General features: G+C 53.3%; 9 protein-coding genes across 9 annotated transcripts; 4 read left to right on the top strand and 5 right to left on the bottom strand.

The window, feature by feature from the left end:
- Positions 1–169: 169 nt before the first annotated feature.
- P170DRAFT_513800 (putative MFS transporter) lies at positions 170–1,900 on the bottom strand. Its single transcript, XM_024855145.1, has 4 exons — positions 1,472–1,900; positions 914–1,399; positions 686–827; positions 170–589 (listed from the first exon to the last, which is right to left on the bottom strand). Exons 1-4 carry the CDS (start codon positions 1,867–1,869, stop codon positions 221–223), a joined length of 1,395 nt encoding a protein of 464 aa, XP_024699953.1. The 5' UTR covers positions 1,870–1,900; the 3' UTR covers positions 170–220.
- A 641-nt stretch (positions 1,901–2,541) lies between these two features.
- P170DRAFT_430517 (cytochrome P450) lies at positions 2,542–4,361 on the bottom strand (the record flags this gene model as incomplete). Its single annotated transcript, XM_024847962.1, has 3 exons — positions 2,542–3,248; positions 3,326–4,162; positions 4,229–4,361. The coding sequence occupies 3 exons, from the start codon at positions 4,359–4,361 to the stop codon at positions 2,542–2,544; spliced, it is 1,677 nt and encodes a 558-aa protein (XP_024699952.1).
- Positions 4,362–5,219: 858 nt separating this feature from the next.
- Positions 5,220–6,694, top strand: P170DRAFT_368197 (putative cytochrome b5 reductase; the record flags this gene model as incomplete). The annotated part of the gene is made up of 2 exons (XM_024844847.1): positions 5,220–5,331; positions 5,391–6,694. 2 exons carry the CDS (start codon positions 5,220–5,222, stop codon positions 6,692–6,694), a joined length of 1,416 nt encoding a protein of 471 aa, XP_024699951.1.
- A 307-nt stretch (positions 6,695–7,001) lies between these two features.
- P170DRAFT_468284 (putative GPI anchored cell wall protein) lies at positions 7,002–7,982 on the bottom strand (the record flags this gene model as incomplete). The annotated part of the gene is made up of 3 exons (XM_024852550.1): positions 7,002–7,105; positions 7,203–7,237; positions 7,411–7,982. The coding sequence occupies 3 exons, from the start codon at positions 7,980–7,982 to the stop codon at positions 7,002–7,004; spliced, it is 711 nt and encodes a 236-aa protein (XP_024699950.1).
- Positions 7,983–8,776: 794 nt separating this feature from the next.
- Positions 8,777–10,822, top strand: P170DRAFT_440896 (threonine--tRNA ligase MST1). The gene has a single exon (XM_024850181.1). The coding sequence runs from the start codon at positions 9,157–9,159 to the stop codon at positions 10,738–10,740; it is 1,584 nt and encodes a 527-aa protein (XP_024699949.1). The 5' UTR covers positions 8,777–9,156; the 3' UTR covers positions 10,741–10,822.
- A 246-nt stretch (positions 10,823–11,068) lies between these two features.
- P170DRAFT_480396 (uncharacterized protein) lies at positions 11,069–12,184 on the top strand (the record flags this gene model as incomplete). Its single annotated transcript, XM_024853772.1, has 1 exon — positions 11,069–12,184. The coding sequence occupies one exon, from the start codon at positions 11,069–11,071 to the stop codon at positions 12,182–12,184; it is 1,116 nt and encodes a 371-aa protein (XP_024699948.1).
- Positions 12,185–12,498: 314 nt separating this feature from the next.
- P170DRAFT_318344 (uncharacterized protein) lies at positions 12,499–13,719 on the bottom strand (the record flags this gene model as incomplete). The annotated part of the gene is made up of 1 exon (XM_024843295.1): positions 12,499–13,719. A coding segment is annotated over one exon (1,221 nt), but the record flags the coding sequence as incomplete, so codon positions are not given.
- Positions 13,720–14,891: 1,172 nt separating this feature from the next.
- Positions 14,892–17,968, top strand: P170DRAFT_468281 (putative C6 transcription factor). The gene is made up of 7 exons (XM_024852549.1): positions 14,892–15,163; positions 15,271–15,341; positions 15,469–15,871; positions 15,913–16,012; positions 16,069–16,855; positions 16,920–17,230; positions 17,301–17,968. The coding sequence occupies exons 1-7, from the start codon at positions 15,062–15,064 to the stop codon at positions 17,807–17,809; spliced, it is 2,283 nt and encodes a 760-aa protein (XP_024699946.1). The 5' UTR covers positions 14,892–15,061; the 3' UTR covers positions 17,810–17,968.
- Positions 17,969–18,160: 192 nt separating this feature from the next.
- On the bottom strand, positions 18,161–20,011 carry P170DRAFT_368381 (putative MFS quinate transporter; the record flags this gene model as incomplete). Its single annotated transcript, XM_024844857.1, has 4 exons — positions 18,161–19,257; positions 19,357–19,425; positions 19,489–19,842; positions 19,915–20,011. The coding sequence occupies 4 exons, from the start codon at positions 20,009–20,011 to the stop codon at positions 18,161–18,163; spliced, it is 1,617 nt and encodes a 538-aa protein (XP_024699945.1).
- Between the last annotated feature and the right edge of the window lie 336 nt (positions 20,012–20,347).

Raw genomic sequence — 20,347 nt, 5'->3', positions numbered from 1 at the left:
AGCCGATACTGGAATCGGGACATCCAATCACCGCCTAGTAGGCATACAACATCTATACAAATACAATCTAGGTATATATCGCAATTTTTTTCTTCGTCTTGCTTTTGCTCTTGTAACGCCAACACGGTCGCACATATAGTCACACACTCAATGCATCAAGTATATACATACCCCTTCGCACAACAGGAACCTTTTCTAATCTCCCCAGCATCTCTCTGGCTCACGCAAGGGATTGAGATGCCCTCACTTTTTCTCGCCCCGCAAAACTCAGCAGCATGCCCACATCATAAATGCATTTCAACACACCGGCAATGGTAAACGAGACGCCAAATAGGCCATGGCTTGCCAAGATTCCCGTAATCAACGGACCCAGACTCTGGCTGCACGTCTTGACCACGTTGATCGATCCCATGATGGCGGTGCGTTTGTCGGCCGGAAGCGCCTTAGCAAGGAAGGCCGAGCGTGGTGCGGCGTCCATATTCTGAGAGCAGGCGCGGAGAACCAAGAAAGTGAGAGTTAGAGGGAGGAGGGAGGGGACAGGTATAAGCGCCAGACAGACGGCGGAGGGAAGATGGGTAAAGACCATAGTCTGTTGGTGTCGATTAGATTTCTTGCCTTAAGTGCCGGATCAAAAAAAGAAAGAAAGAAAAGGCAGTATGCAGGATATAAAAGCGTCCGGTCTTACCTTGACGTTGCCGATGCGCCTGGCGATTGACGAGGCAACTAGCATGGATGCGGCGGAAATGATGCTAGTGGTGAAGAAGATGGAGCCGAGCTTTCCCTCCGGGAGAGAAAACTTGCGCTTGAAGAAGTAAGTCATCCATGACCTAGACTTGGTTAGCCTCGCGCTGATGAGCTGTGTCACATAGGTGTGTATGAACACGGAGTTGAATGAGGGTGAAGCAAAACATACAACGACGCCAGACCGGAGGCGAAAGAGTCAAGACCAAACAAGATAAAGAGTCGGACAACCAGTGAAAAGAGCTCTTTGTCCCCAAGGAACGAAAAAAACGACTTCTTGGGAGACTCCTTAGGAGGAGCTACCGCCCTATCCCCTAGTAGAGGCTGGGTTTCTCCGTCTCCCTGGGTCGGAGGGGTTTGCGTCGTTTTCTTCTTATCCTCGACTTCGACTTTTTTACTCAACGCGATGGCCAGCAAGAACTTGATTGCGCCGATAGCGGCATAGACAAGAAAGATTGTGCGACAGGCGGCAATAAATTCCCATCCTTTAGTGACCTGTAACAGGTTGATGGCCCATCCACAAGTCATCATGCCGAGCGCGGTGCCGGCGGTGCCGACAAGCGAGTACCAGGCGAATATATCGCCCAGCAGCTCATGAGGCGTGAGATGAGCTAGGGTGGATTCCTCCACTGCCCGGAAGGGACCAATTTCATTGCCACTATGAAAAGGTTAGTGTCGAGAAGACACACGGTGTTGGATACATACATGCACCAAGAGGGCGAAATCTTACCTAGGACTAATGACCCCTATAACCGCTGCAGCCAGGAGGATCCAGAAGTTCCCCAGTAGAGCAAAAGCCACACCACTGCCTACCATCAGGGCTGAGCCTAATGCCAGAACGGCTTTCCGTCCCATCCTATCGGCAAAAAGAGTAAGGAAGAAGCTGATGGCCACGTCTCCGACCAGAGTCAGGGTCATAAACAGACCGATGCGGGCATCCGAAATGCCCAGGGCCGAGAGATACGAGGCCAGAATCAGCGTGGAACCGCCGTAGGCAAACAGCCGCACGAATCGCTGAGCACCGAGCAACTTCACATCGCGCGAGGATTGCCAGACGGACAGCAGACCCAGTTCCTCCAGGATTTTCCTAGGCAGCCATGTTCCTGGCGAGTCCGAGGTGGACGACATGATATGTGGATTGCGATGGGATGAATCGAAGGCGGCGGGGATGATGTGAAGAAGAAGAAGAAGAAGAGGGAAAAAGAACAGAAGGAGGGAAAGTCGGGGGAAGTTGACTAGTTGATCTTATCTCCGAGATCTGCGGGCTTATAGGGCTGAACTGCCCGACTGGGTCTAGTGCGTGTGTACCTATACATACTATATATTCTGTATATATCGAATTTCTACCGTTTTTTATCCTCTGGGCCTGATAAAAATTCTCGCGAGCGGCTCATCCCATGATTTACAGTAATATCTGTTATGGTGTGACCCCTGGGCGCATTCAGGAGTGCTAACCACTGCACTACTGGCAAAAGTCTAGTTAATAGCCCTACTAGTTGTCAAGCACGGTCATTTGCCAAATAATCCTTGATTTAGAAGTAACTATAATTTCATTGTAGTAATTCTTTTACTCTTAGACTGAAATAATCATAATCTTTGGGTCCTTCTATCATTACAGCTATATCACCAGGGAGGTTGAAGAAGGCGCGTGTATATTAAACTATGTCATTCTAGTTGAAATTATCCGAACACATCCAAAGACCCATATAAACCTTTTATTTCTTGGTATAGATTATATATAAAAAGATTCTTGTACATAGCTCCTTAAGAGACGCAAACTAAAGGCCCCCTACCTCTAGATCATAGCGAAGCCATAGGTGCCGACTCCGTCTTAGGCGGCCACTTGACGCGCCTTTCAGCGCGAACATATAGATTGTTCGGTCGAATCAGCTGGAACATGGGATCATATTCAATGGGCCCGTCATTCTCCTTGAAGAACTTATACCGGTACACCAGTTTCGGCAGGAATACCTTCACCTCCTGCAGGGCGAAGTTGAACCCAATACACATGCGCGGGCCCGTCGCGAATGGGATATACGCACTCTTGTGACGGTTCTTGACCTCCTCCGTGTCCCAGCGGTCCGGGTCAAAGCGGTTGGGATTACTCCAGACGTCCGGGTTGTTGTGCAGGTGGTGCAGAGCGCCAATGACGACGGATTCTTCGGGCAGCTTGTAACCGCCCGGGAGGACCATGTCAACCCGAGCGGTGCGGCCGGGCTGGTAAGAGGGGTTGTGGCGGCGCTGTGTCTCCTTGATCAATTTGTCCATGAAAGGGAGACGATCGGTGAGCTCGGCCGTGATCTGCGTGTTCTCGTCGATGTCGTTGTCGATGAGTTCCTGGAGCAGACGTTCCTGGATGCCCGGGTAGGTGACAATGCTGTAGATTAACCAGGAGAGGAGGGAGCTGGTGGTGGTGAAGCCGGCACCCGTGGCGACGAGTAGAGCCTGCATGAGACTTGTCTTAGGGAGCTTTTCGCCCTTGTTGTCCGTCGCACGGATGGCGTAGTCTGTATAAAGCATGGTTAGCTTTCGTTTGGGGGGCGAGATAGAAAATAGGAGATCGGGAAGAGGGAGGGCACTGTACCGATCATATTGCTTGCCTTCAATGCGGCATCCTGCAACGGGAGATCCTCGACACCACCGCGACTGGCGTTTTGAATGGACTCGTCGATAATAACAAAGACGCGGTCCCGGATAGTCTGCAGGCGCTTTGGATCTCCGAAAGGCAATTTGGCATACCAGTCTCCTCGAGCGGTCACCTTCTTGTTGAGCGTGAGCGACTCGGCGATGAGGGAAATCAGTTCGTGAGGAGGTGCGTCGGGGGACGCGAAATGCTGGAAGTCAATTCCCAGAACCAATTTCCCGACGGCCTGGGAGCCCAACTTAAGCATGTACTGGTATACATTCCAGGCTTCACCTTGCTCGTCTAGTTGGTCAAAGACATTGAAAGCATCTTCAACGGTTGTCTGCATGGTTGGCGCATAGTGGCGTACGGCCTTGGGACCTAGAGCCGGGGGAAGAAATTTGTGCGCCGCTCTCCATTCCGGAGTGTCCGTGTCTGCCAGAAAAACACCTGCCTCGGTGTTTTTAATGGAGCGGAGGGGATGGGCATCATTGATCTTCTTCGTGAAGAAGTCGGTCTCCGCGAAGATGATTGCAGAGAGTTCAGGATCGTTGGTGTGGTAGACGGTGCGGCCCATATTCGTGGTCTTGAAGATAGGGCCATATTGCTCGAAGAGACGTTGGTGGTTTCCCAGATGATCGGGATAGATCTCAAGGAAATTTCCGATGATTGGAAGCCCCGAAGGACCGGGAATCTCTCGCACTGGCTTTCCATCTATCGTGATGCTGATCGGATTTTCGCTCGCGATCAGCTCTCCCACGTCAGATAAGATAGAATCTTGAGATTGGAATCCGATGCCTGTAGTGGTCCATGGCGTTAGAGCAAGATAATAACCCGATTTGGAGTTGGAGGTAGGCTACCAACCATTAGGCTGAACGATTGCAAAATGCGCAGCAATGAGGTTTCGTAGTTCATCGCGATTCAGCGTCGGGTCAAGGTCGATTACCCTTGCGCTTTCGACGGGCTCTCCCAGCAGGTGGAAACTTTTGTACGGCATGACGGACAGGGAACAGAATTTGAGCGCGTAGAAGCGATCTCTTTGATGACACAGGACAGCTCTGCAAATTTATAAGAGCCGTGTGTGCCTATCCTAGGGAGACATTGTGCCATAGTCAACAAATCAGGGCAACCAGCCGGTCTCGTCACGAACCCACATCGGAGGAATGTCCACATCGTTAGTGAGAAAGGATGATAACCGCCATGTTCGACCATAGTGGTTATTTGTGCCCACGCTGCCCATGGTGTGCATAAAATGGTTAGAACGGCATGGCCTGGTCGTCAACCTCGGCTCTTTCACGAAATTATTTACTTATTCCACTCGATGTCAAATGAGATTGTGGAAAGAAGGAAAAGATCGCCATCGGGGACCCACTGCTAACGGCCGAAGCCATGCTGGCGCAAAGCAAAGCCAGTGTCTCGGAATGCAATAAAAAAAAATCGAATTTAATCACGGCTGTGCCGTGCCGACTTGGTCAGTTCGGGCCGTTGAGACACTGACGGGTGTCAAGTCCGTCGAGATCCCGAGGTACAAGGCGAATAATCACGAAAATAAAACAAGAGACGACCAACTAGTGCCGGTGGGCCGGTGCCACTCCGTAGTAAACGTGTCGCAATAGCAACTGTGGGTATCCGGTTGACTTTTATCTCGCGTGTCACTGGTTTGAGCCGACAGTATGGTCCCTAAGACCCCGCGATAGAATTGAAGGTGACGAGGCATAAGTCTGTCTCTGCATTAGCAATAGAAATACCCGGCTCTCCTTGCCTGGCTTTAAAATGATTTCCACTTCTCATTCACCTTTGCCTGCTACCCTTTGGTCCGCGAAGGGATTGGCGATTCTTGACAATAATCAGAACAATGGAGCCGAGCCCCAACAGTTCCACAGAGGCACAGCTGCCTCAGTTCACGATAGCAGACGTCGCGTCGCATAACCGCAAAGACGATATCTGGATCATTGTCCACGGGAAAGGTAAAATAAAACTCTGAACGGTCTAGTTTGATGCCAGCCAGTTGCTAAGGACGATGCAGTATTTGACATCACAGAGTATCTCCAAGACCATCCCGGTGGCGCTGAAGTTCTCATCGAAACTGCAGGCACCGATGCCACAGAGGCCTTCGAGGATGTTGGCCATTCCGAGGATTCTCGGGAGATTATGGAGGAGTATCTGATCGGTACTCTTCAAGGAGCCAAAGAATATGTTGCGCCAAAGGCAATCCGCCTGATTGCTCAGAAGCCAGTTTCGGTTCCCCAGAAATCCTCACGCGGTTTGATTGGTGCAGTGACCGGTGTTGTGGGAGCGGCAGCATCACTCATCTACGCATCTCATCGCGGAGCCCTGGGTTCTCTGGATTTGCAACGGCACGTCGGGAACGGCGTGTCCCAATACTTCAGCGGAATCCGACTGCCGCGCGGAGGGTTTGCAATTGGTTTTCTCACGGCGACTGTCATCTCCGCGGCAATTGGAAGCGTTGTAGCACGGCAGGCTGCCAGGTTCCTCAAGATCGAATCTGGGTTTACTCGATACCCGCTGCATAAAAAAGCGCGCAAGGCGGTTAGGGTCGATCCACACTCAGTCAAGGGATTTCTTGATCCGAAGGAGTACCAGAATTTGCCGTTGGTTGAGAAGGAGCTCTTGTCCCCGAACGTATATCGGTTTGTGTTCGCATTGCCAGATGCCCAAGGAACTTTGGGACTCCCGATCGGCCAGCACGTTGCCATCCGTGCCGAGATCGACGGCACTACGGTGACAAGATCCTACACACCCGTGTCCAACAACCTGGACAAGGGTCGCATCGAGTTGGTCATCAAATGTTACCCCGACGGATTGCTCAGCGGCCAATACCTGGCCAACCTACAGGTGGGCGACGAAGTGGAATTCCGGGGGCCCAAGGGAGCCATGCGCTACAGCCAAGGGCTCGGTACAAAGCTGGGGATGGTGGCTGGCGGCACGGGCATTACCCCGATGTACCAGCTCATCCGCGCCATCTGCGAGGACGAGCGAGACACGACGGAGATCAGCCTTGTCTATGCGAATCGCACCGAGGGCGACATCCTGCTGCGAGAAGAGCTTGAAAGGTTTGCGCGCCTGTACCCCAAGAATTTCAAGCTGTGGTACATGCTAGACACGGCGTCCGAGGACTGGCAGTACGGAACAGGCTATGTGGACCAGACCGTGCTAAGTGAGCGGCTACCAGGGCCTTCGGAGGAGACCAAAATCATGCTCTGTGGGCCGCCTGGCATGATCAATGCGTGCAAGAAGACGTTGGCGGGAATGGGATTCAAGGCGCCCGGGGCAGTCTCAAAGATGAGCGACCAGATCTTTTGTTTCTAGACATGTACAGTAGGTAGGTAGATGAGAGTGGGTCTCGTTTTGGATATTAATAAATTAATTGACATGCGTTCAACCAGGGACGAGAAAGAAAGACCGAGGCGAAGAGAAAATAAAACGAAGAAAAAAAGGAGAGCACCTGACAGGACGCTAGACCGCAGGGGGACTAGCGCAACGGTCGTCGTTCGGACACTGCCGAATTGGGCAATCCGGCCTGTCATTCGAGAATCTCAGCAGGAGCACCTCGGTACCTACCCAGTACCTAGTGCTCCGTAGATACTCCGTACGCATACTCCGTAGTACTAAGTACCTAGGCGTAGCTGCCCAGGTCGGTAGCTCCTCCGTACGTCGAGTGGGCCTCGATGATAGGAAACCCCCCGAGAGCGGATTTCCCTTTTCCTCGGCAGGCGAGCCCTGTGTGTGTTTTTTTTTTTTTTTTTTTTTTTTTTTTTTATAAACCCTAGGACTTTTAGGTAGTCGGAGACCGTCTTGATTCATCTACTGTACATACGTTTGTTTGTATAGATGATAGGTGAGTGACTGGTTCTATAAGACATACTGAAAAATAACCTGCCATACTAAAACATATGAATTCATTAGGTGTCATTCCACAGCATCAGCCTCGATGATTCATCACATGATGACATATTTATCATATCTGTGCCATATAAACCCCTGGCCATTCGGGCACCGCACAAAATGATGCCTAATAGAAGAACCTCAGCGCAGCCCCGGCAAGAGCGGCGGCAGCAGCACCGCTTATACCGGTGTTACGCGCCGCAACATCTGATGTCTCCGTCGCCTGGGGCGCGTTCAGTTTTTCCGCACCTGCGGTGACCGTCATGGGCTGGTAGTAGATATCATCAGAGGCGAAGGAAGTGACCGTCGAGAGGCCCGTGGAAGTCGACAGCCCGCGCGTGCTGACCTCAATGCCGACGGAAACCGAGCAAGAGGCGCGCTGTGTCGAGGACGTGATGTCGCAGTCTTGCACCAGGGTGGCTTTGGCGTCCACGCCGAGCGTCTTGGTGGAGTAGACGGCACTCATGGTGAATGTCGAGGGCCCTTCGGTTATGGTAATGGGCGAATTGAGCGGGCATACCGTCACGGGGGCACCGGACTGGCAGTTCACGGCGTAGGTGGTGGCCTCTGCGTTGGCGCCGATGATACTGGCACGAACGCTATTCAGATTCAACGTTTCACGCCCAGCATTGAACATCTCGACGGTGGTGCTGTCTGCAGAGACAACGGCGACCAGGGCCGCAGACAGCAGGGAAAAGAACGCAGACCGCATATTTGTGATGATGGCGCCAAGTTGCTGTGGTCACAGTCAAAGAATGGTCAGACTGGCGGTCGTGGGGATAGCGAAATTTCGCAAAAATCAATCCAAAAACAAGGACTCCAGGAAATAGCATCACACGGGGGTTGATTTCTCTTTATAAATCCTTCCCACTTCCCCATTCCACGCCCTCCTATGTTTGCCCCTAATCAACGGCAAGCTACATTGGGCATCGTCATTTTACTCTCGGACCCTTGGATTGCAACCATGGGGCAAGATGCGGCTCTCTGCCTCCCACATCGGTTTAGTTGATCGGGACAGGAAAAGTGAAAGAACAAATACGCGGTGATTATTGGTTGATACTCCGTACCCATCCCTCAGATGCAGGTCAGATTGGACGATCCAAGGTCCTGAGTCATATGAGACCTCTGCCAAGGCGAAAATGGAGAAGCCGAAGGACAGGCTTGATTCCATCAGATGAACACATGCATCTTTTCTCCTCTTCGCTGTCCCGCGGTCGTATTCAGCCTTGAGAAGTCTATAGAGCAGCGCGCATAGCCGAAGCCAAGCTCCAATGACAAAGACCCAAATGTGGAGATATACGAGGAGGGCCCCTTTCAGGAACGGACCCAGGTTTTCTCGATCAATGGTCGCTTAATACAGCAACTGAGAGGCGAGTCAGCTCAGCTCTGTATCTTGATTGATTTCCATTTGTCCAGGGTGAGTAGCCTTGTTGCCATATAAGCCCCAAGTGTTCGGGATCGGAGACATTATATAGACATCCATGGAACGACCATGAGGACTCGATCACATAGTGTGCCTTGGCAAATCCCGCCAAACAAATCAAGACAGGCCACCACCGAAAGTATTTACGCAGTAGGGCCTAGTCTTAGGTGCGTCGACGTGATGTGATATGGCTTAATGGGCAAAGCATCGTGCTGGGGAATGAGAGAGAGAGGCAGAGAGGAAAGAGGAAAGAAAAGAAAAGAAAAAGCCCAAGCATTTGAGATGTTTCCGATAAAACCAGCCGTGTAGACCCGTGTTTCTCGATGGGAAGTGGAAGGATCCATAGTATGCACATACTGAAGGAAGTCGAGGGAGGGAACTCCGTCGGGCCGACCAGCCTCCGCGTCACGCATCAACTCCCATCGCCATTTGAATCTCCTTCTCCCCATTGCAGTCCTGGACGATGCGTCGACTAAATCCCCTCGGCCGCCCATCGACCTTCCTGCGACCGTTCTTATTCACCAGGGCCCCTCTCGCGCGGTCTCCGCCCCGGCAATGGCTATCGTCCACCGCGTTGCGACGCTGTTCCTGCTCCGACCCGGCAACTCCGTCTGAGCCCTCTTCCTCTCAATCCACCACGTCCAACCCGGACTATCGTGCCCTCGGAGCATCGCAGGACCTATTCACCACTTCCCTCTATAGTCCCGGCTCGCCACTCTTTCTCCCCAACGGCGCCCATATTATCAACAAACTCGTCTCTTTTCTCCGCACGCAGTATCTCCAGTACGGCTTCCGCGAAGTTCTCACCCCCACCATCTACAAGCGCTCTCTCTGGGAAATCTCGGGCCACTGGAAAAACTACAAGGATGACATGTACGAGGTACGCGGCCGCGGTGCCGACGCCAACCCGGACGCCGACGACCCTACTGGCGAGAACGAACCCTACGGACTGAAGCCGATGAATTGTCCCGGCCATTGTCTCCTCTTCAAAACACAAAACCATTCCTACCGAGAACTACCAATTCGATATGCGGACTTTAGCCCTTTGCACCGGAATGAGGTTTCGGGATCATTGAGCGGGCTGACCCGCGTGCGACGGTTTCACCAGGACGATGGGCATATCTTCTGTCGGCCGCAGCAGATCAAGGGGGAGATTGAAAAGGCGCTGGGGTTTGTGGACCTGGTGATGAACACTTTCGGGTTGGGTCCGTATCGGCTGGCCTTGTCGACTCGGCCGGAAAAGGATTTCATCGGAAGTCTAGAGCTGTGGGAAAATGCCGAGGGACAGTTGCGTCAGGCGCTGGAGAACAGTGGGCGAGAATGGGCGCTGAACGAAGGCGACGGGGCATTCTATGGCCCCAAGATTGATATACAGCTGCAGGATCAGGCCGGGAAGTATCACCAGTTGTCTACGATCCAGCTGGATATGAATTTACCGCAGCGGTTCGAGCTGGAGTATCAGGTCGCCGAAGGAGAAGCGGACTACGACCCTGCTACCCCCGGGCGCGCAGTTCCGGTGATGATCCATCGCGCGAATTTTGGATCTCTGGAGCGGTTCCTCGCGTTGTTGATCGAGCAGTATGCGGGTCGGTGGCCTTTCTGGCTCTCACCGCGCCAAGGAATCGTTCTTACCGTCAACCAGGATGAGAGCGTTGTACAGCAGGCACATCAGGCAGCAGCCCGGATCTCGGGATTCCGTGCGCTCGAGGACGGTGCTGCGCAGCCGCAACCTCTCTCTTCTACTGACTCGACGTTCTTGATTGATGTCGACGCGGGCAGTCAGACGCTTGGCAAAAAGATCCAGCGCGCCAAGCAGATGAAGTATAACCTGATTTTCATTATGGGATCAAAGGATGTGGCCGAGTCACGGATCACGATGGACTTGACCGGACAGATGCAGAGCAAGCCGGACGGGAATGCTCAGAAGCTGCACGAATTGGTTACGAGCCGATTGGGAGAACAGGCGCTGCAGAATCCGAGAGCGGTGCCGTTGAAGGTTGACGCGGTGCATGGTCTCCTAAGGGAAATAGAGAAGCGATTTGTATGATCAGTGGCGCAACTGGGATAGGATGGCTGTATGTTATAAGTAGTACATCTAGAACTGTACAATAGAAATTCCTTCTTTCTTACGCCGCCGGACCGGATCATGTGAGAGCCGTGGGAGGTCACCTGACGCCCGTCATCTGCTGCCTGCTGGCGATTTCCCGGGGCGCAGCAGGACACCACTTCCATCGCTCTCGAACGGCGGACGATCTCCTCGGATTGTGAGCCAGACCACGGTGTTTTCTCATGGCTCTACAACATGAAATGTTGTCTCTCGCTTTGTTCCATTTCAGGTGAAGCGTCTCGGGAGTCTTCGCCCCTCGAACAGAATCATGCCCAATCCCCGACTGCTGAACTGGGGGCCTCTGGCAAATGTCAACCCCAGGGGCATAGACCGCAAAGATAAAGGGCTTGGTCAAATCTGCGCCTGCTACGATTTCGGGGGTGGTGTCGGCCTGGGCGACTCGTTCGCGATACATTCGATCGCTGCATTCTCTTCAGGCCGCAAGCTCCGTCAAGACGGCTCCTTAGGCGATGCTGAACTCGCCGAGGCGGCCACGGCTGTCACACAGCTGCTACCAGTCTGGATCAACCTGGAGGACGTTGCCCCGGGGCAGTTTTCGTCATTACCGCATCCGACTCATGACCCCGCCATGCCAGGCAAAACACATCCTCTTGACCACCCGCCGTGGTTCTTGGTCAATGCGGCAGCTTCTCGAAATCATTGCATTCTCGGACAAGATTGTGCTGTAGAATCGCTGCTTATGGTTCTCCGTCAACCGTGGTGTGTGCTGGAGATCTGTTGTTGCGACACCCAAACGGTAACTCGGGTCAGTAAATTTGCGATTATCGCCGAGAAGATCTATCCTGGAAACTACACGATCGCCATCAAGTTGTTCTCCCATGAACTGGAGACAAGGATTGTGGATAGGACTAGAACTCTAGACTGCAATATCAACTGTTTGGATGATCGCTTGGATGATTGGATGGTACCCCATCCAACTCTGGCCATGGTTCGCACGCTTTACACCGACCTATTCTTCCATGGTCGCCACTCCCGGAATCCGTTTTGGCTATGCCTGATGGTTGTTTGTGCCGTGTCCCTGAATCTGGCATTTTCTGACCTGGCGGGGTATCTGTTTGACGACGCCAACTACCGATCCACCTTGCAATGTCTTGAAAAAACCACACTTTTAGCACTACCGCCCGAGCTGCGCAAGACAAATTCTGTCTCCGAAGACAAATTCCTTAGAATGCAGGCCTCGAAGAAGTCTCCCTTTTGGCGTACTAGACCTAGACGATCAACCAGTGATATTTCATTGTACAATAGCGCTGGGCGTCAGGAAGCATTGAACAGGAGTGATTCGCGCCACGGACCTCTAAGCTACCATCGCTTAATTCTTCTTCATCGAGTGATCTTGAAGAGATTGCAAGAAAGCATCGCGTGATTTATGGATTGGATGTCCAACACGGATTCCTAGAAATGCCTGTCATTACGACTGGTGTCCCACTAAGCAATGTGAAACCTTGAGCCGGACTTATTGATCTCCGCGGCGTGTGCCAATGAATGTTCCAGTGCTTTGTCAATTTCGTTTCGAATTCTTTTCGCCAATCCACCCTGTTTTTGGTCGTCCGGCACGCCTTCGTCCCGCTTTTCCACTTGCGCGATGAACGCATCCAACCTTTCACATACTGATTTAGGGGGCGAATCCAACGCCGACTCGGCATTCTCCCATTCTACCTGCATCGTACCAATATCCTTGAGCACCTTCTGCATTTCTTCAAACACAAACATTGGCGGAAGGAGATTCAGCTCTATCCAGTTCAACCCTTCCAATCGACAGGTGCGCTTTATCTCCAATGTCGCCCGAATGATGGCCTTGGATCTGGTTTCACTCTCTAAAACATAAGCCTCATGGATGTCATCGCCTTTGGCCTTCTTTTGCAAGCTGCGCGAAATGCGTATCGCTAGGATCTCGGCAAGAGAGGCGTAGACCAGGACCCCAAGGAATCCCAGCTGCATATAGCTGCGCATGTTCACCATACAAGCCACGGAGCAAAATGCAGACAAAGTGCCTGTCGTTATCCACATCCAATGTAGGCAATTCTTATCTAGTCTCGGCCTGTACTCCCACGTTGACCGAGCCCAATCTTCGAGTTGGTCCTGTCGGCCTTTGAAGATGACTGTTCCGCCTTCCTTTCGCTGATAAATGGCGTATCTTGGCCGCTCGTCTTTATTGATGTGCGGTTTGTCCTTTTGAACCATGCTCTGGAACGAGATGAGCATTGTCCCCAGCCAGTGACACCAGTATAAGAAGAACAACACCGCCGCCCATATGTCGGCCACCAGAACCCCCATCACTAGCCCCGTGACCATCATGAGTCCATTGAGCAGACTTATCAGGTCCAATGTCAAGGTGGCGATCCACCAGCGGAGGGAACCTATGGTGTCCTTGACCCTCTGTTTTCGCACATGCACATCCTCGCGAATACCATCGACGCAGACCACCGCAAAATCGTTACCCGGCTTGGGTGAAGCTTTGAAAGACACAACGTGGTTCAGCCAAGCGTTGCTCGAATCTAGAGGGAGTTCACGAAACACGGAGCCTGAGACGTCGGAGCGAACGGGTAACATGGTGGTGATTTGTGCGCACATGGTGATTGCGGGATGCGTGGATTTCATTTCCTCCGTGAGATGATCGACAAGCATTTTCATCGCGGGCAAGGTGCCTCCAATCATCATGGTATGTGGCCACGTGAAAATCCCGTGGTCCGACTGAGTATACAGCATGGCGGCGCTATTATTGGCCCGGGGGTTATGGAGCACGGCGGCGACACCGAGCGGGTCGAAGGTCACTTCGGTATCTTCCTTGAGGCTTGCTTTGGGGTCGGTCGACGATAGCGGTAGCTCGGATCGCGCTTCGACCATCGTGCTCAGGGCCGCTGCGCAGACCGCACGAAGCGTGGTCTTGAATGAGCTCATAATCGCAGTATTTCCGGGTTAATTTGGGTTGCTTTGCCTTTTCTTCCCAGCGACGCGTTTTTTCGACCCGGCCTGCTACGTGAAAAGTAAAAGGGCTGCTAGATGAATGGGCTCAAAAGAGCCCATGACACCGATTCTAATGCGACTGAGCAATAATAGACCGTTTGGCATTATCTGTCCACTAAAGGAAAAGCAGATATGTCAAAAATTGATCCGGATAGAACACACTAGGATACACATTGTGGGGGGAAGAGGGGGATTGGGGGAAAAAAGGAGGGGAGAGAGAGAAAGAGAGAAACAGAAAAAATTGGCGAGAGAAATCCTTGACCTTCACCGTTTGATTTAATACTTTTTTATTTATTTATTTTGTTCTTCAGCCGCAGCTCTCAGACCGAGAGGGGCGGGAAAGTTGACACGCCAATCGAGGCCACTAGTTCCTGCGAGGCTGGCCTAGTGTGGTAAGATGAGCAGGAGTACAGCACGTACTCCGAGAGGCGGAGTGTCGGAGAGTTAAAGGATTCAAGATACGAGCCGGCTGGGCAGAATCGACACGGACCCCGGGCTGAAGGGGCCATTAGCGGGAAGGAATCGCTGGCAGGGCTACCTACGCATACCTTATTATTATTATTACGGAGTAGTAGTCCGCAGTACGCAGTATATGCGTAGGACGGCTGACAGCGCTATTCCCGAACGGGCCGCAGTACCACCCCCGCGATGATCGCCTCAGGCAGCTCGCTCTGCTGAGTCATGCGGATCCCGGCAGTTGCAGAAAGCCGCCGGCGTCCTCTCCGGGATGCCGACGCCTGTTCACCAGGCCACCACCTACTCCGTGTACGCGGTGTGTACGGCTGCAGGGGTGCATCCGGAGTACCGCGTAGGCCCGATGGCCCTGGTCATGCGCCGAAGAGGATGAAGAGGATTAAGGTCCCGGGACTCCACCGGGATCAACGCCTTAAGCTTAACGGACTAGAGAATCTTAGGGGCGCGACTAAACCGGATGAGTTCCCTCGCTTTTCGCCACCGTCACGAGACCCCCCGCTGACTCAGCCGCAGGGCGACCGCTGATTGGCGGGGCGTCGTCTAAGTTGCCCGAAGCATCGTCATGCACTTGGCCGAACCAAAAGATGGACCAAAGCTTCTTCACTCTCGCCCGAATTCCTTCTGGAAAATTGCGTCGTTCCGGCTTCCCCCCTCCAGGGCTCTCTCCTCCCCCCCCACTCCCACGCCTCTCTCCCTCTTTTCCCTTCCCCTTCACCCCCCTCTTTCCCCGGCCGACTGCGAAATCTCTATCTGAGGGCGGATGCCATGATTCCTGATCCGTCCTTCCCGTCTTCCCACTTTCATGGTAGTAGAATCTAGCTCCTCTGGCATGGCCGAGGTGCCCTTGAAGACGCCTTTGCCTCGGAAAAGTGCCTTCTCTTGTGAGGCCTGCCGCAAGCGCAAGGTGGGTTTCCCCCTCCCTCGTCGCCTACTCGGATGCTTTCCGAGCTTATTCCCAAGAAGGTTCCTCCTTCGCTTACATCTTCGCCTACTGATCTCTGCATGTGATAGGTGAAATGCAACGGCGCCAGTCCGTCATGCTCGCGATGCGCCGCGCGCGGGGAAGTGTGCGTCTATAGCTTGTGAGTCTAGCTCCCCCCTCCGCCGTCTCCATCCGTCATCACGCGCTCTTGGCCTGATGCGGAGGCTCCCGCTCCCCCTGCATGGCTCTTCCGTCGATCGCTAATCCGGGACGATTCCATCTCTCAGAGCCCCGACATTATCCTACACCAAGCAGCTGGAGACTCGAGTGGCTCAGCTGGAGGATGCCCTTTCCAAGTTCCGGGGCCACGCTCCGTCCAACGAGGTTGAGGCTCGAAAAGGAAGCTCCCCGGCATCAACGGGGGAGAGCAGTGCAAGTCCTGGCATCCGGACCCGCATCAAGGAGGAGGACAACGCCGGCGATCTTGCTCGGGATTTTGAAGGTCTAAATGTTGAGCATGACGGTCGAGTGTCCTTCCATGGACCAACCAGTCTGTTCCAGCTGCCGAGTGGTGCGCTGAATGAGGCCACATCGCCTTCTCACCCGTCCCTGCAGTTGGACGGCCGAAAAGAGCGGCTCATCAACAATGCGTGGCGAGAGAGGGCCTTCGAGCAGATGGCCACCATGCCGGTAAGTCTTGGGCATCCGTGCACCTGCCACTGGGAAGCCAGATTCTCATTCGGGATCAGGAGCCATTTCAATATCTTCTTGATTCGCACTGGTGCTGGATCCAGCCACTTTTCAACTTCGTCTACCGGCCCACGTTCACTCGTTCGTATCAGCCTTCCGGCAGTCCTCCTGGGAGCACGTGCTAACCAGGTAATCAGGTGATATGAAAATTAATGGTCCATATTATTCGGACGCTCTACTGAATGCGGTTCTATCCCACTCAGTGCGGTGGTGCAAGGCTGAGCCCAGGATTGGGCCCATACTGGAATCTTTTGACGGCGGCGCGCAATTTTCGCATCGCGCAGTATCAGGCCTGTACGACTCGCTCAAAGTTGGCCACGTTGGAATCCCGACCATCCAGACACTGCTTCTTCTCAGTGCACAGGAATGCGGGCGCGGAAACCGGTCTCAGGCCTGGTTATATAGTGGCATGGCTTTCCGAATGCTGGACGACTTGGGGATATCGATCGATAGCCGCAAATATTCCGACTCGGCGCATCTGACTGACGAGGATATTGAGGTCCGCAATCGACTTTTCTGGAGTTGTTACTTCTGGGACAAAATGGTCTCGCTCTATTTTGGTCGATCGCCCGTGATGCAGCAGTCGCGCGTTAGTCCTCCCAGAACGATCCTGGATGACACCTCGGAGATCGAGATCTGGACTCCTCACGGAGTGGTCTTCCCGGATGGCGCACACTATCCGCCGACCCAGGCACACTCCACCTCCTGCTTCATGCGGATGTGTGGGTTGGCAGAGGTTCTAAATCAGATTCTAATCCACATCTATGACCCCATCCGGCAGGTTTCGGAGGCGGAGTTCTACAGCTGTGTTCAGGACCAAGCAAGGAACCTAGCTGAGTGGTGGGAGGAGTTACCGGATTATCTGAAGCTAATCCCCTCGGAACTTCCTCCATATTCTCCTCCTAGTCATATAGTGATCCTAAAGTATGTCTCCCTCCTGTATCCCCGCCGCTTTGTCGACTGGTGGACTAACGTTTCCTTCCCTCAGCTGCTTGTACCACACCATCAACATCCTGCTGCATCGCCCGATTCTCTGTTCGAAGACAAATCGGGAATCTTACGACAAGAGTCATCTGGTTCAGTGCATTACATCTGCAACATCCATTCTCTCTCTGTTTGACCTTTACCGCCGCACGTTTGGGGACAGCCATGTTGTCCTCTCTCTCTCCTACAGCGTGTACACTGCCGCCTCTATATTCCTCCTCGAAATCCAGGCTTTGAAATACGCCGCGCCAGGGACTCTGGAGAAGATCAAATTCTGCATTTTCGCCCTGGAGCGGGTCAAGGCCTCTAATCCTGGTATGTTCTTGACTCCTGACTCCGGTCTGTCCATTCTCGGACCGTTTGCTAACCTTTGGTTCATTCACAGTAATTACGACTGCCCTCAGCCTAGTCTACCAAGAACTCCAGAAGCTTCAAATCGACATTCATATCGTCGTCCCTTCCACCCAACATGACCAACCTCGACCTCAGCATCAGTCGCATTCCCACCCCCCATCCCGCCACAGCCATTCTCCTTCCCAGCACCACCCACAAAATCAGCCGATAGGTCTCCACAATACGTCCCGTCACGTGTCTCCTCTACAGCAGCAAACTGCCGAGCCTTCTATGGGGGCCTCCGTCCCAACCGCAGGCGTGAGCTCTGCATCTATGCTCCCCGGGTATGCGTTCCAACAGCCGGTCACGGGCTTTGAGCTGTCGCAGACCAGCGTCCCCGCCATGGCCACGACGCACGTTCTGGGCGGGATGCCGAATGCTGTCATGACGCTCGATAACCCCGGCGCGTACGAGATCACGCCGGAGGTCTTCGAGGCGTTTTCATACGCAGAGCCCATCTCAACGAATATGGCGCCCGCGTTCGATGCTAGATTAGCATAAAGTCATTCCCCGCGTGGTAAACGATGGGGTTCGAGACAACGTAATTCACGAGTCACGAGATGTAGACGGCGAGGGACACGCTTCAGGATATATACTCAAAACTCTTCATATATTCGCAACAGTTATAGTAAATCTATACATAAATTATTTATATGGCATTTGAATGATCTCAACCCCAAAGGGTCCCACGTCAAAGCATGTGTATCAAGCATGAAAGTAGAACGGGTATATACCGGAAAGCCAAACCCTGCTAGACCTTTCCCCTAAAAAGCAAAATGTACATTAAGTTGTCCCCGGATAAGTGAAGGGGTACGTATGTTCACGAAAGAGTGCAATGCAGGCGACATGTGTTTAGGACTGATACGCCGTCTTCTGCGTATCTGCCGGTTTGGTATCAAAATGGGTCTCAAATTGGGACTGCACACCCGCCGAGTGAGACGAGGTAACGGGAGAAGAATCGGCATGGGGCCGCGCCTTCCAGCGAAGATACCAGGGTCCATCGAAGAGGTCGCCCATACGTTCGATGGGAACGCCCTTGGTCTCGGGCATCCAGACGCCCAGGATAACCAGGCCTAGAGTACAGATGATGGCCCAGAAGAGGTAGGCACCCCAGACGTGCAGGGAGTCGAACATGTTGGGCGTGACGCGCACCACGGCAAACTGGAAGAACCAGTGCAGGGACATGCTGAGCGCGTAGCTGACGTTGCGGATGCGCGTGGGAAAGATCTCCGTGCCGTAAAGGTAGGGGATGGTGCAGAGACCGACGGACCAGCCGACGGCGTAGACGAAGACGGAGGCGATGGCGGCGTCGGAGGCAGACTTGTTGTTGCTTGATCCGGGCTGCAGGCCCATGTAGATTCCCATGTAGATGTGGGCGGCGAGTTGCAGACAAAGCCCCGTCAGTGCGCAGCGACGGCGGCCCAGGAGATCGATCAAGCCCCAGGTGAAAGCCATGGTGAAGACGAGCTTGACGATGCCGTACGCGCCAGAGGAGATCAGCGAAGTGTCATTCCCCGTGACGCCGGCATATTCGAAAATATTCGAAACGTAGTAGGTGATGCCGTTGCCGCCGGTCCACTGTGCGATGGTCTGCATCGCCATGAGGAGCCAGAAGCGTTGGCGGTAGTTCGGGTTGAGCTGGGTCTCCTTGAAGGCGGTCCAGTGCGAGACGGATGCCAGGTCCGTAGCCTTGGTGCGCACCTGTGCGTCTATGGCGTCGAATTCATTTTCGATTTCTGGATCGGAGATGTCCTTGCCACGGAGACGAGCGAGCACCGCCCGTCCTTCTTCGTGGCGTTGTTTCGAAACGAGGTAGCGGGGTGTTTCGGGAACGATGAAAGAGGCGAAAAAGGCGAGGCCCACAGGGATTAGGGGGATAGCTTGCACCAGTCGGTATTGAGTCCGGGTGGGAGCCATATGCCGGCTTGCCCCATAGTTGATGAAGAACCCTGTGGAGATAGGCAATTAGTTCCGTGAGAACGAAGCCGGGGGGAGGTGGCGAGGGTCGCAAGTGAAAAAAGATAAGATAAAGCCGAAGGACGCCATACCTAGAGCTAAAATAGCCAACAGAATGACCATATACACACTAACTACCAAGCCCCTAGTCCTGGCGGGTGCTAGTGAAAACCGCAAGTCAGCAAATGAAGCGCGAGGTTGTGTTGGCTAGACTGTTAACACACCAATCTCCGATAGATACAACGGTGTAACGACGGTCAGGGCCCCGGCTCCTAGTCCGCTCCAGATCCTTGCAAATAACAACAGTCCATATATGCCGGAGGAGAAGACCTGGATGAGCATGCCAGAGGCCCACACCAGGCAAGACAAGCGCCAGGACTGCAGGCGGCCGAAACGGTCGTTCAAGTCCAGAGCAAACAAGGCGCCGAAGGCCGCCCCCAATACATTAAAGGAGGTGATGTTGGCCTTGCGGTTGGTTAACCCGGTCGGATCATTTGTCCAGTTGGAAGAGATCAGGTTGAAGTCGGTTTTAAACGAGTCCAGCTTGACGCTGGCGCTGTAGCCACCTTCGTCATAACCTGCAGGGAACACGAGTCGAGTCAGCGACGTGATCTATCTTATTATCCACCGGCCGATCGGGTCGGTCTTACCTTTAGGGATACTGCCACAGGCGATGATGAAGATAACGAGGGCATAGAAGGGATTGGTGGTCCATCGAGACCGGTCCCATCGTGCCCCTCCAGACATGACGGTGAAAGATGGGGAAGAGGAGCAGCGAATCCACCGGAAGGATGGATCTAACGAAAATAGAACAAGAATCCGGGGAAATCTGACGAGCAATGGATAAGAGGAAATCAGCCTGAACAGCGCATCTACGGTGGTTCGTCAGCGGGCAAAGGAATTCCGCGATGGAGACGGACGAAGGAGTCGAAGCGAGAAGGGGGCGTGACCTGCTCGGTCAACTTCCGTTTTTCTCCTCTTTTTTTCCTCTTCTCCTTCTCTGTTCTTCTCTTCCGCTAACAAACTCTCTCGCGCTGTGTGTGTGTGCCTCTCGCCTAACGCCAACCAGAACCCCTGGTCAAT

The sequence above is a fragment of the Aspergillus steynii genome (genome assembly GCF_002849105.1).
Source record: "Aspergillus steynii IBT 23096 chromosome Unknown P170scaffold_9, whole genome shotgun sequence".
Taxonomy (NCBI): Eukaryota; Fungi; Ascomycota; class Eurotiomycetes; order Eurotiales; family Aspergillaceae; genus Aspergillus; species Aspergillus steynii.
The sequence above is the reverse complement of the archived record's forward strand: the minus strand, read 5'-3'. Positions and strand labels throughout refer to the sequence as shown.

Coding starts and splice junctions, on each gene's coding strand:
- P170DRAFT_513800 (XM_024855145.1), bottom strand. CDS start 1,869: ATGTCGTCCACCTCGGACTCGCCAGGAACATGGCTGCCTAGGAAAATC. Junction 1,400..1,471: donor ATAGGGGTCATTAGTCCTAG/GTAAGATTTCGC, acceptor ACCTTTTCATAG/TGGCAATGAAATTGGTCCCT. Junction 828..913: donor GCCTCCGGTCTGGCGTCGTT/GTATGTTTTGCT, acceptor AACCAAGTCTAG/GTCATGGATGACTTACTTCT.
- P170DRAFT_440896 (XM_024850181.1), top strand. CDS start 9,157: ATGCGTCGACTAAATCCCCTCGGCCGCCCATCGACCTTCCTGCGACCG.
- P170DRAFT_468281 (XM_024852549.1), top strand. CDS start 15,062: ATGGTAGTAGAATCTAGCTCCTCTGGCATGGCCGAGGTGCCCTTGAAG. Junction 16,856..16,919: donor AGTCATATAGTGATCCTAAA/GTATGTCTCCCT, acceptor TCCTTCCCTCAG/CTGCTTGTACCACACCATCA. Junction 17,231..17,300: donor GGTCAAGGCCTCTAATCCTG/GTATGTTCTTGA, acceptor GTTCATTCACAG/TAATTACGACTGCCCTCAGC.